Source organism: Urocampus carinirostris, chromosome 1, assembly GCF_059441175.1.
Source record: "Urocampus carinirostris isolate Australia breed hairy pipefish chromosome 1, RoL_Ucar_1.0, whole genome shotgun sequence".
Classification (NCBI taxonomy): domain Eukaryota; kingdom Metazoa; phylum Chordata; class Actinopteri; order Syngnathiformes; family Syngnathidae; genus Urocampus; species Urocampus carinirostris.
This window is the reverse complement of record NC_142349.1, coordinates 35,674,078-35,686,935: the sequence shown is the minus strand read 5'-3', so window position 1 is coordinate 35,686,935 and position 12,858 is coordinate 35,674,078. Positions and strand designations below refer to the sequence as shown.

General features: G+C 39.8%; 3 protein-coding genes across 9 annotated transcripts in view; 1 reads left to right on the top strand and 2 right to left on the bottom strand.

Moving 5' to 3' along the window:
• eif4g1a (eukaryotic translation initiation factor 4 gamma, 1a) overlaps positions 1 to 5,032 on the bottom strand; it is a 32,552-nt gene extending 27,520 nt beyond the window's left edge. For 3 of the 6 annotated variants that reach the window (XM_088337004.1, XM_088337021.1, XM_088337012.1), the window contains exons 1-4: positions 4,581 to 5,032; positions 2,059 to 2,181; positions 1,881 to 1,967; positions 1,409 to 1,441 (exon numbers count right to left, since the gene is read on the bottom strand). In XM_088337004.1, coding sequence (XP_088193130.1) covers positions 1,409 to 1,441; positions 1,881 to 1,967; positions 2,059 to 2,133 — 195 coding nt within the window. In that variant the 5' untranslated portion in view covers positions 2,134 to 2,181; positions 4,581 to 5,032. The remainder of the gene's footprint in view (positions 1 to 1,408; positions 1,442 to 1,880; positions 1,968 to 2,058; positions 2,182 to 4,580) is intronic. The other 3 variants (XM_088337029.1, XM_088337033.1, XM_088337031.1) reach the window with 2 other exon arrangements.
• LOC148374475 (uncharacterized) overlaps positions 1 to 12,858 on the top strand; it is a 224,943-nt gene that overhangs the window by 136,266 nt on the left and 75,819 nt on the right. The gene's annotated exons all lie outside the window — the stretch shown is intronic.
• Positions 8,649 to 12,646, bottom strand: LOC148374480 (serotransferrin-like). The gene is made up of 18 exons (XM_088336991.1): positions 12,536 to 12,646; positions 12,294 to 12,403; positions 12,011 to 12,159; positions 11,724 to 11,826; positions 11,363 to 11,554; positions 11,168 to 11,297; positions 10,987 to 11,042; positions 10,714 to 10,877; positions 10,476 to 10,629; positions 10,265 to 10,416; positions 10,090 to 10,186; positions 10,002 to 10,022; positions 9,767 to 9,928; positions 9,515 to 9,665; positions 9,349 to 9,416; positions 9,100 to 9,281; positions 8,861 to 9,032; positions 8,649 to 8,782 (listed from the first exon to the last, which is right to left on the bottom strand). The coding sequence occupies exons 2-18, from the start codon at positions 12,349 to 12,351 to the stop codon at positions 8,739 to 8,741; spliced, it is 2,055 nt and encodes a 684-aa protein (XP_088193117.1). The 5' UTR covers positions 12,352 to 12,403; positions 12,536 to 12,646; the 3' UTR covers positions 8,649 to 8,738.

The following is a 12,858-nucleotide window of genomic DNA, read 5'->3' as shown; positions in this document are numbered from 1 at the left end:
CGCACAACACACAAGCAGAAAGCAAGAGAGGTAGTGAGATTCACGTGAAAAATGGAGACTGTGAGAACAGCAGACTGCAAGATGTTGACAAGGAAGAAAAGGTTGGAGGTGGGTGGTTGCATATCTCGGGCAATGGTGTCCAAGCATGCAAGTTTTCACAGATCCAGAGTAGCGTGAGATCCAGGGCAGTGTGGAAGTAAGTAAAACATGCAGTATTAAAAGCAAAAGTGGGTTGTGTGTATGGCTAACACGACTATATAAATAATAAATAAATAATTTCCTTTGTATTGTCATTCTTTGTAACAATGTACACAGAACGAAATGTCGATACACCTGACCCGTTGTAGCGAGTCGATGCAGCCGCAGCCAACTGAGGGCGCCGCCATTATACCAATTAGGTATGTCTCGGCCGAGGCGCGAACCAGCGACAACTACAACAAACTTTTCATTATGCTGATGAGGGTGATTAAATAGAACTATAATAAAATTATCACACAGTTATCCAACGAACATTCTAAACTCTGATTTTGGCTTGTGCAAAATCAATCAATAGTATTTTAACCGCAATCGTACGTATCTTTTCTTTTTCAAAAAATACAGTGATTAGACTACATGAGTGACGCTGTTTACGTGTTTAATTCAATTTCAGATTCTTCTGTTGTACAAATAGATAATTTGTTTTAATTATGTAATGACATTTTCAATACCTTTATCTCCTTTTTTAAAGACCTGCCTTTGCAGTGCTCGCTCTGAGTGAAATAATTTAGTTGTCACACTTTGTCAGAAGATTTCCACAGATCTAATCAAATGGAAATGAGCCGTGGGGCTTGGCCTCACATTTGTCTGTTGAGGTGGGGGAGGGTTTTTTTGTCATAGTCTGGGTGCCCTGAAAAACTTCAAGAGTTGCCTAGGTAAATAGTCTTTACTTGTTCATAAAAACAAAATACAGTAAAACAGCAAATTGATTTATTGATTTCAATACACGACCTTTACAAAACGCTGGCAATCGTCTTTGCAATACTGCATAAAACGCTTTTAAATTTTGATGAAGCAACTAAGATTTAGCATCTGTCATGTGGGTGTGACTTATTTAATCTGCATGTGACTTTGCAGATTCCCCCCCCCCACAATTTCCGTGTTATGACTTAATCTTACATGTTAATTCTGTCATTTTACTGCAAAGAGCAATACAGTTGTATTGGTAAAAAATGCTGCTGTATATTGATATTCAACATGAAATTGGTCAAGGTTTCTTAAATAATTGATGATGGTTTTAGTATTTATCGTCTCAATTAGGAGGGGAGCTAGGGAGAGGTCTACTATTTACGCTAGAGGATTCTCAGCTACATTGTGAACATGCTTATGGGCAAGAGAAGACAAGAATTAACTGCATGGGTGGGGTTAGTACCTGTTGGTGTATTGTACGGGGCCCTGCGGCAAACTGGTAGGACAGCAGAACAGAGGGAACAAGTAAAGATCACTAGCAGAGATAGAAGCAATGTTAAACACACAACACCACACAGACAACTGTAGCTCAGGTAGCATAGAAGTAGTGTTTCAAGGGGGTGAACACAATTATGTCAATTTCCATGGGATGTGATGCACCGGAATTTGAGAATATTCCTAATTGGAACTCCCAGTGGGAATTGAATGGAAATCTCACAATTATTTTGTCCAAGAAATAAATCATTGTAAGAAAAATAATTAACGTCAGCTTAAAAACACCCTACATAGTACTTAAAAAAAAATGAAAATAGGAATGATTTTTTGGAGGGGTAAAGTGTATTCTCCACAACAAAACCAATCAAATTCTTAGTACGTGCCATAAATTCCCAAATAACTTGAATGCTTACTACACAAGCCCACAATCAAACATATACCTGTCTTGGATGGGGTGCGGAGTTCATCGGCGGGGATGGAGGGATGGCAAAGACGAGAGACGGGGGCTGCGCAGGTCCGTAAGCGGCCTTTAAATAAAAAAGGCAGGGGTAAAACCATGACCAGACTAAGTGGCTAATTCCCTCCAAAGCACTGCTATTTATTCTGGGGGTCACTTACCTGTGTTAATCCAGGGGAGGGTGCAGGATTCGGGACAGAGGTGGGACCCTGTAGAGGCTGCGGTGGTTTATTCATTTCACGTTCTTTTATGGTTCTGCATTAGGGTGGCGATGTGTTGCCAACCTTTTGAAAGACGAAGTGAGAAAAAAAAGGTTAATCGCACAATTGTACTGAGGGTAAAAAGTTATTTACATGCAAATAGCATATTTTTATTGTGACAGCAAGTGAGGGTGTGGTCTGCAGTTTCACCCATGATAACAACATAGGCACTCATCAACCCCCGACTATTCCCCAAACACATATTTACAGCACTTTAATTTGCATTGCTTTTGTGGCCTATAAGGAGGAGTACTGGAATCCTAATCACATTTTGCAAAATATTCAGAGACGTTGAGCGCAGGGTTGCTTTAGTTTCATCAATACTACAAAACATGGAATAGATGTGTAACAGTCACAAAGACACATTCACATCAAAATGTTAGAAGAGAGTCCAGGAAAATGAACTAAATTTAAATAGTCATAGTAGTATAGTCAAATGCCATTTTCTACTTACTAAAAATATACCTTTGAATCTTTATGTCGGTCAGCATTACTATTACATCTATTTTACTTTATTATTCATTCATATGATCTGCCCAAGTGCTGACCTCGTTCAATTTTAAAACATTTAGTAAAACGAATTTTAATGCATTGTTCCTATCTGATTTATGACCAACTTTTTTTTTAAATAGTCCAACTTATTGAGGAGGATTTTTAGACACTGCTGCAAGCCCAAATAAAATGACAATTCTAATCAAGAGTGTTTTAGTCTGATTTAACTTAAATGCAAGTCTCTCCTACATGAAAAACACTCTGTAGACTGTAGACAAAATTACTGTTGAGTGTTATTATTTACCTGTTATATATCATTCAGCTCAATCTTTGAAATATCAATACAATTTACTAACAAACTATATAAAGGGGATAAAAGGCAGCAGCAATCTCCTTCAAGTCTAACTGCACCGTCCCACAATGTATAACGTTCAGGGAACTTTTATCTTAAAGGAACAAGATGGCTTGGGATATATATTTTGATCCGACAACAGGCCTAATGTTTGATTTGCAAAGTCGCTCTTTCGAGTACATAGAAAAACGTGTGGCGAACAGTGCTGCGTTCACCTCGGTAAAAATTAAATAGATGCAAGACTAGTCATTTCCATGTTAGACAATGTAACACTTCAACACACTCGAGTGTGTTGGTCAACTTAAAAGGGATTTAGTAACACGTTGTAGTGTAGAAGTACACGCGTATCGAATATTTATTTCACCGGTGACAACTACTGAAGTGAACGTATAAAACATTAAGATATGCTTTCGTGGGATTCGGATAAGTCTTTGTGTACTCTGGCTGAAATTGTTATTTCATCCGTGGTCTGGTGCGGGCACTGAAGAAAATGGACACCTGAGGTCAAAGCTCATTTTCAGTGTCACTGGCTCCTACTTGTAAAACGACGTCTCAAAAATCACAACAACGTGTTTGAGTAGTACATTAAAAAAAAACACATTTTCAACATGAACGTAGTTTTTCATTACCTTCCTAAACCCCCTTGTCATGACAAGCTAACAGGGCGACTAACGTTAGCATTAGCTAGCGCCATGCTCCTTTCAAGGAAACACTATTATTTTTCACCCAGTTGCTCTATATCCCGAACAAATGGGTATTTGGGGTTATATAAACCTCCCAATTGAGTTTAAACGTACAAGGGAAGTCAACTTTACGTATTTCAACATTCATCGTGAAAAGTGGGGGAGAAAGTAGTAGCCGGGCTAATGATACGTGTCCCAGTGTCAACGAGACATTCTTGCTTGCTACGTGGCCGGTGGTGGAGTCCTACACCATTTCAACAAGAACTCTTCATCAAACACTTTCGATTTCGAATTGATATTTTTCCCAATGCCGGAAGAAGTCGGAATTGTATCAAGTACTAGACCCGTCGCCATTGAGTGAGACGATCCTGGGTCAATGTTAGCTTTCAGCCTAGCGCCGCAACCGTGCGTCAAAGTGGATTTCATTACAGGCCGGGGCCGGCTTCGCCAGTACACCAATCCGAGGGAAAATGTATCTTGATCTCAAACTTGTCGAAGCAGCTTTACAATATTTTATGCAAGAACGCAGTCAATTCACGTCAAAATGGACGATAAATAATAGTATCTGCGCCTTAAGAGCGAAAGTACATGGCGTAGAGTCTAAAGGGTGGCAACCATCTGAAGATTAGCAAGGGAACCCCGTGGCTGTAATGCAGCTATTGGTGCTCGCGATAAAATCAAGGCTCCCTGCGATCCTCACTTAAAAGGGCTACAAGAAGACTAACTCGTATAACAACAAAATCATTCAATTCACAATAAACACATACGAAGATAAATCTTAGTTGTCTTGATTCGCAAAATCCACGTTGGGCTGACAACCGGCGTGGGGCCTTGTTCAAACGCGGCTACAAAATGAAGCCCGAGTGAATATTTCCACGTCGAATTGAATTTCTTACCGGGTAACAGTTGAATGCGCGACTGTCTTGCAACCCGAGAGTCGATCACTCGTCGGATCCTCTGCTTGATTAGTGATATTGTTGTTCCCCGGTGCTCTTATTTTCTTTCCCTCGTAGTCTAACACAAGTCCAGATGCCCTTCTTTGGCTAGTGACTTAGCAAGCTAGCAGCAGCTAACCGGCTGGAGTCCTGTCACTTGATGAAAATCCCGGGGCGTGCAACGGTGACAGTGCTGAAAAATCAAATAATTTCACCCTTGGTTAGTACTACTGGTGATTCCGATGGCCCCGAAAAAAGCCCCTGGACCAGAGGGCCATTATCAAGGCGCCGATGGTGACGGATTGCCGGTTCGGTGTGTACACTCCAGCCGTGTGAGGAATCTCAGAGCGACGCCATGGTGCGCGATGTTGCGTGCCGACGAAGCCGGTTACCGCCGTGCCCTGCTCGCCGGGTGCGTGCGCCACCTAGTCGGCTGGATCACTTCCGGGGTAAATGATCGGCGGGGCGCATCCGCCACTTAAAAATTTTATATATAATTGACAAAACGCATATATACTTCCATACAAAAACTCAAAATAATCTTAATAATGTAATCCAAATTTACACAATTCAAACAACCACATACCTGTCAACCTCCACGGCTCCATGCCCTTACAAACTGTCGTATTTTCCCTTAGAAAATACAAAAAAAATCTTACGCCATATTTTTTTTTCAAACGTGTTAATTTATGTAGTTTAACATGTTATATTGTACATGTGTTTCGTTATATCATATATATTGTAACACCCCCATATATATATATATATATATATATATATATACGTATACACACACACATCACTCAAAATAATGTTAACAATATAATACAAATTTACAAACAATTCAAACAACTAGAAAATAAAATTAAGCATTTTAAGTATTGTAGAAAGGTAGATGAAAATACATGTTTATAGATATTAGTTTTTTAAAGGCCTTATAGTTGTGGGAGAACTATCTGGATTAAGTGTATTGTTGTACTTCACTTTGGAAGGCACCAAAATATATTTTTCTACCAGTGAAATTGCACTGGGAAATGTACAAATTTGCTATGATGGTAGCGTAGCTTCAAAATATTGTACTTGCTGACACCATTATCTGGCTGAAATCATCATTGTAGCTCATTTTGTTGCGTGTGCAAGTATGTGAAATTCTTGTACCGCTCAAATAGTCTTCCCTGTTCATTTTTTTGGTGCTTGGGTTGTGATTTGGACTGTATTTGAACATTCATATTCTTACTTTCACCATTTTATTCCTGGGATAAAAGAAAACTGCTACCAATCGCGTGATATCATTCTCCCTCACCCACCATCTGCCTTGCTACTTTCTCTCCAGCATACTGCGCTTTGTGGCTGAAACACCGCTGATAATTTTCATATATATATATATATATATATATCCTTTTCATTTGTCTTATGCATTTTTTGTTTTCAAGACATATGGCCTTAAGTAATTTGTCTTAATGCCTTCATGTCTTCCTTGGCCTTCCAATATGCTTGACTTTATCAACCTTTCCATGTTGTTTGTACTTGGCACAAATCGTCGATACAGCTGACTGATTATTTGGCAACTACGAGTATAGTTACCTTCAAGAAGTTTGACGATTTCGTATTTTGTCTCGAGAAATCTCTTGTTGGAGCCATGATTCTTTCCAATCCACATAATCCAGGAGCCCTCCAAGGTGTAAACCTCACCGTTTTTAACTGCCTTTTTTCTGAATTTCTTTTAGTGTTTCTGAATGTCAATTGGTTGTACATTGGAATGACCTTACGATTGTTTATGATCAGATTTTTTTTTCTACAGAATAAAATGTCTGAGGGAAGGCTTGCCGAAGACTTGAGTCCATATTTTTTACCAGGTGTTATACATGCATGGACTTGCTCCCGCATATCTTCCAGATTTAATTACCCCCATTGTTCCTGTTCAGAATATTTGCTCTGAAAATGCTGGTCTAGTAGTGATTCCTAGAGTCAAGAAGAACTCAGCAAATTAGTTTTCTCTATTCAGGACCCCTTTGCTGCGGAATACTCTGCCCTTTGAGATTCTAGTGCAACCTTTTAAATCTAGGCTTAATACACACTTATTCTCTAGCTTATGAATGACCTATTTCTCAGGTTGACAATACGTATTTTTAATCATACATCCATTGCAACATGGTAATTTTTTTTTTTTAAATCTGATATTTCATTGTTTATGGAATGTCCATTGCAGCCTGTTCATCTTGGAAGGGGCATTACCTCCTGTGAGATCCCCTTTCAAGGTTTCTTCATTTTACCAATGCTGAGGTTCGAGTTTTTCCTTGCCCACGTGTAGGTTTCAGATCAGGGGATGGTGTAATCTGGTTTGCAATAGTCAGTGCAGCCCTTTAAAACCTCTTGTGATTATAGGCTTTGCAAATAAACATTACCTAATTAGTTGATGTTTTTAGTGTGCGCTGTACCTAGATACAAGCCTAAATTTAAGTATCAGAGTCATATTTTCCGAGAACAGTATTTTCAAATTACTTGGAACTCATTGTCAAACTTATAAGCTATAAAATTAGATTTTCTTACCATATGTTTTACTGATCAGAACCAAAATAATTATAGTTTAAGTGTCGGCATAAAAGAATGTACATTTAACATATGTATGCGTTTTTGCAATATGCACTTTGAATGGATCAACTACATTCTCACTTTTCTTGACAGCAATGGATAAACACTTTTCCAGTTAATTGAATATATTACTTCAAAAAAGACATACATCGTCCTTTACACAATGATCTGACAAGTCCATTGCACTAGTTAGATACTAGCCGGTTTTTGGGGGCCTCCCACTCTCTCAACCACTGTCACATGAGGCATTGTTCTGATATAGAATATTGAGTTATACCTTATGTTGGACAACAGTTTTACCACCCTATACCATTCCTTTAACATTAACATATTGATCGCATTTTACCTACATTGAATCTAATGCAATGAGCCTGCTAGCGCGTGTGCAATGTATGGTCATCCTACCAGCACAGAATGTCTATTAAAAAAAAAAAAAGCAACATGTTATGGTGTATATTACAACCGAACGCACGGAAAAGCAAAATATGAGTAACTGAAGTTGAAAACATCCCATTCAGGATGTCTAATAATTATGCTTATTTTCACCAGTTGACCATGTCCTTACATTTGTGATTTATCTAAACAATTTGAACTTTGAAATAGTTTAATTGTTACCAATTATTGAAAGATTTGCTTGACAATTTGCCACACCAAAAATTTTGCAACCGTCAGGGTCAGACAGCACAGCTTAATCTGTAACGTGACGGGTGGAATGACAAAGTGTATACGTCATTAAAAGACATGAAAATCAGGCATGGCCTAGTATTTCTGCTAACCAAAGTATGTGATGTCTACAAATGGGAAGTGACAGTCCTGAACAATGTTTAATATCTTAAATGAATAAGTGTATTTAAAAAAAAAAAAAAAAAAAAAAAATAAAAAAAAAATAAAAAAAAAATTCAAAGCCCATATTTAAGAACCTTGATAAATGTAGGTAACACTGATTCCCTGCAACATAATACTTCTGGGTATTAAAGATTAGCCCAAGTAAAAATCTTTGCAAATGTAACCTCAATTGCTAATTGAGTTACATACCAGGAGGGTGGTAGTTGGTTGCTCAGTCCTGTTGATTTAACTGAAAATTTAATTTCAGTTGCTTGCCCAGGTTAACCAGTAAAAGCTAGGTCGTCAACTATCAGCCCTTTAATAAGCCACCTAAAGATATGACCAAACACACCCATTAGTATGTGGAAAAAAAAAAAAAAAAAAAAAAAGGGGTGGCTTATGAAATTCAATGAGACTGCGTTTTAGATACGTTATCGTGTTATATTGAATTATTTCGGTGATAAACCTTTCCAAGATTAAACAATGATTGATACCAAATCGTAACACAAGTGTTAAAGCCATATACTACACTCCTGTCACTAGAATTTTGTAGCTTCAGGTTTGTTCAAATTACTCAAGCCATGTGTAAAAAAAAAAAAAAAATTGCAAGGATGCAATTGAATACATAGCTTTTATTTGAGATCACATTATCCAACATGTCTTTGAAAGGATCAGCAGCTTCCATTGTATGAAAGTATGGACCTAGTGACTTTGACAGGTGTGGGAAGTGCACAATTTCTCCAAATCTGTGGGAAAACAGATTTCGCAAACAATGAATGTGGCACTGAATGAAGATGCTAGTCTTAAACCAAAAACTTCCAAACCTGGAGTAGAATCACTGCACTGCCTCAATGAAGCCATCACATCCATGTAATCAGATCCCAAGAAGCTCTTGTAGTCCAAACCACGTGGAAGTTCTTTCAGACACTGTGTGGAGTCTTCGTTTTTCTCAGGTTCTGAGGCAAACATTTTGAAACTGGCCATGCCAAACTGTGCCTTGGGGAAAATACATTAAATAACGGCACAGTTAGGTTATTGTTCACCTAGTAGCTCAAGCTTTTACCTGCTGTTCCTGGAGAACAGTGACAACAATATCACGAGACTCTGGGCGGGTCACCACAGCATGTGCAGGGGAAGCTGCCAGGTGGCAAGAGGCATAATCAGTGACTGGAACGGGACTATTGTTGGGGCAAATCAGTTCATAGTCACTGCTCAAGATGCCAGAAGCCCACAAAGGACCCCTGCCTGCAACAGACCAAAATTATTTTCGTATTGGCACTGGTGAACCCCTGTTTTTAACACAAAACCTTACCATCACTGTTCTCATAAACAGTTGAGTGTTTAACGAAGGCAACATCACCTGCACCCTCCACAAGACATCTGGGTGTAGGGGAAAATATGTGCCATTTCCCAGGTTATCCAAACGTGCAGTTATGGCAAAATGAACTATAACATTGACCTAACTGCACTTGACCCACCTAAAGGCCCCAGCATAACCATAATATTGCTCTTCTGAACTGGCTTGGCACTTTGCCTTGTCATCCACTGGTTTGCCACTGCCTGCACACCGAGAGCAGAACGGGGAACCAGCCGGCGATCCAGGGGCACAACCGCTACTGAAGAACTTTGCTGAGTATACAAGAAAGAATGACAACTAAGCATATTATAGATTTTCTCTAGCAAGCACTGCTTGAATTACACACAGCCATTTAAAATCGGAGAATACTTACCGAAATTGCAGTCACCAGTCTCTTTGTGGATTTTACCCATGGGAATGTTCCAGCCAGCTGTTCTGCCAAAACCTGTGTGGCAAGACCTTTTGCCCCTCAGGTTGGCCCAAGTCACCCCAGAACCTTTCTTCACCACAGCAACAGCGTAATATGAAGCTGGGGCTAAAACAAATTTGGTGACTCAAGTTGTTAACAAGGCTTGCCCACAGCCACACAAGTAGTGAAGTGCATTTACCTCCATCTTTTCTGCACTGGGCTGTTGAAATTGAAAATGCCAAATATTAAAAATGATACCCGTGTATAGAAACACCAATTCCCTTTACCTTCTCCATACTGTTCTACCATGGCCGGAACCAAACCGCACTGCCCAGCGGTGTACACCTCACCTCCATCCACTGCGATGGCATCCACTTCTTTATGCTAAAGTATACCAGAGCTCAACCGTGTTACACTGACATGCAAGTTTTGCATGCACACGTGACGAATTTGCCAGATTACCATCATCATCTTTAAGCACTCGACCACAGTGGGGGCAGTCCGGCATAGAATTTTAGTTTCTCCAGCTGCCATGCTCCATTCATTACATTTGAGAGTCTCACTTGGGCCCACAGCACACCAAGTAATTGCACTCGATCCAGTTGCAGTCAACTCTGGGGAGGGGAACAAAGATGTCTTTAAGCATTGCCCAAGATAATTTCTCAGTGAGTACCTTTGTTGAGGGATCGCACGATGCTCAAGTATTTGCCACCCAGATACAGGAAAGAGTTAGTGTTTTTTGGCAACCTGACCAACTTTTTAGTAGAGTCTGTGAACATCAGATTCTTGGCGGGTGCATATGCTTCAGATGAGAACATGGTGAAGCCCTTTTAGGAGAAGAGAAGCAAGCCCCTTGCCTAAAATATTTGACCTTGGAGTAGTTTTGTGAGAGGCTAGCTTCATGAAAATACCTTTACTGTGGTGAGGCTGTTCCAGATCAACTCAGCAAGTTGTGGGTCCTGGCGGGTGACTACAGCGTGAGCAGGTACCCTGGCAAGGTGACATTCCTTGTACTTGTCAATGGGTGCTCTGGTGTTGTCCATGCACAGCAGCTCATAGTCAGCCTTCATGCCATCTGTATAGGTATTTGGGTCAATACTAGCCAACTTAGTTTTGCTTTGTTTTAATCTTTAGGCATACCATGTACATAACTTACAAATAACTATTAATGAACTGTAACAGACCTGGGATTGTCAGATGCTTGACAAAAGCCACATCACCAGCATTTTCTACCAGGCACCTAACAAATAAGCCACTGTAACCCAATGTAATAGTGGGACAAGCCGCTTTACAAAGTGTCATTACTTTTAGATTCAAGAACTACTTCCAAATAACTTTGAACTCTACATGCAAGTGGACACTTACTGGAAAGCACCACTGTAATCGTAATAAGGTTCGGCATGAGAACGTGAACAGTTTCCCTTGCAGACAGCGCACAGTGAAGAACCTTTGTCTGCTCCAGGGACGCAGCTCTTGGAGAAGAAGTTACCTACAGCTGTGAATAAGGGTTACAATTACAGCATGTCCATCATTCATGGCAGATTCTATGATTTCACTCACCAGTCTCAAGTGTTTCGTTCTCAATGCCTCCCCAGTTCAGCACCCCCAACTTGAGCAACGTCCCAATTGGGATATTCCAACCAGCAGATTTTCCCAAGCCAGTGTGGCAAGATCTCTTCCCCTTCAAGTCTCTGATGCCGAAGCCTGAGCCCTTCTTCACTACAGCAACAGCGTAATAGCAGCTGTCTGACACTGAAGACACAATTGTTTTAATTCCTGGGAAGAAACTGGTATTTCTCAAATTATCAGTTTAAAAGTTGTATGTTTTTGACAAGAGCACAACTCTATACACTACTATTCTTATCACAACTTCCCCCCCCCCCCCAAGACAGCAATTTCTCATGTTTGACCATTTACATACTGGCACCATAGTCCTCCGCAATTATTGGATGAAGTTTGAAGTTCTCCAAGCCAGCAGTGTAGATGTCTCCTCCATCTAATGTGATGGCATCGGCCGTACCCTCCTATAAGAGAAACAGCCACCAATAATTTGTCACAATCTTTTAACACTTTAGGGATTGATATATGAAGTGTTAAACCCAGATTCCATTCCAGTTCAAAGGTCATTCAAGTTTGTATATCCCGAGGCTTCACAATTAGAATTTGAACCAGTAACAATTTACCATTCCAAACACCTGATGAACTCACATAGATTGCTGCAATGCAGCCCAAAGAATTTGATTTCTTAGCACAGGAAAAGACTGGCATCTTAGCAGCTAGGTCCATGCACTTATGGTACTCCTCATCAGACTTGACGCACCATCTCACAGTGTCATTAGAGACTGACAGCACGACAGCTACAGAATAAAAATGAGCATTATTGAGGTTGAAAATAGTTCAGCCAAGTTGTATTTGAATAATTTATTCTTTGTAAAAGGGAAGAATATAGAATTGTGCAACAATAGCTATATGAAAATATTCTGACATTTACCCAAGTAGCACATCAACAATAATGAAGGAAACATCAGTGATGAGAAGCAGCGCTTCATTGTGGACAGAAGTCTTGGTCAGCAGCGGGCAGAGTCCTTTGATGTGCACGCTCTAAAGGTAAACAGGAAAGACATGTAAACAACAATATCAGGGGACAGTTAAGAGAATTTTGACTAACCAAGGCCCATAAAAGCACAGAGAACTGCAAAAATACAACACAAATGCACACAACCTCACACTTACTAAAATCGATCCAAATACTTCCAATGAGAATAATCTGATAGAGTTGAGCATTTCCTTTAAATACGTTTGTCAACTTGATTGTTAATTGACCTCCGGTGTTGCAACAAGCTGAATGGATGAAGAAAGCCCGCCCCTATCGGTGGTTTGAGGAAGTGACTGTATGTTATCAGTGATGCACACAAGTTCAAAACATGTTTACATTTTTTTTGTTCTTTTTATGGATGAGAAACTGAAGTTTTCTGAATCGGTTGATTAATATGAAGCAATGTGTCAAGATGGTTCAGTGTTATGAAGCATTTGGCACGAATCAGTGTGGTGAGTTG

Bases quoted from the DNA above. Each gene is read 5' to 3' on its own strand.
- LOC148374480 (XM_088336991.1), bottom strand. From the start codon at position 12,351: ATGAAGCGCTGCTTCTCATCACTGATGTTTCCTTCATTATTGTTGATG. The intron at 11,043-11,167 runs GTAAGTGTCCAC...CTTATTTGTTAG, and splicing joins GATTACAGTGGTGCTTTCCA to GTGCCTGGTAGAAAATGCTG. The intron at 10,417-10,475 runs GTACTCACTGAG...TCCCCTCCCCAG, and splicing joins CGTGCGATCCCTCAACAAAG to AGTTGACTGCAACTGGATCG.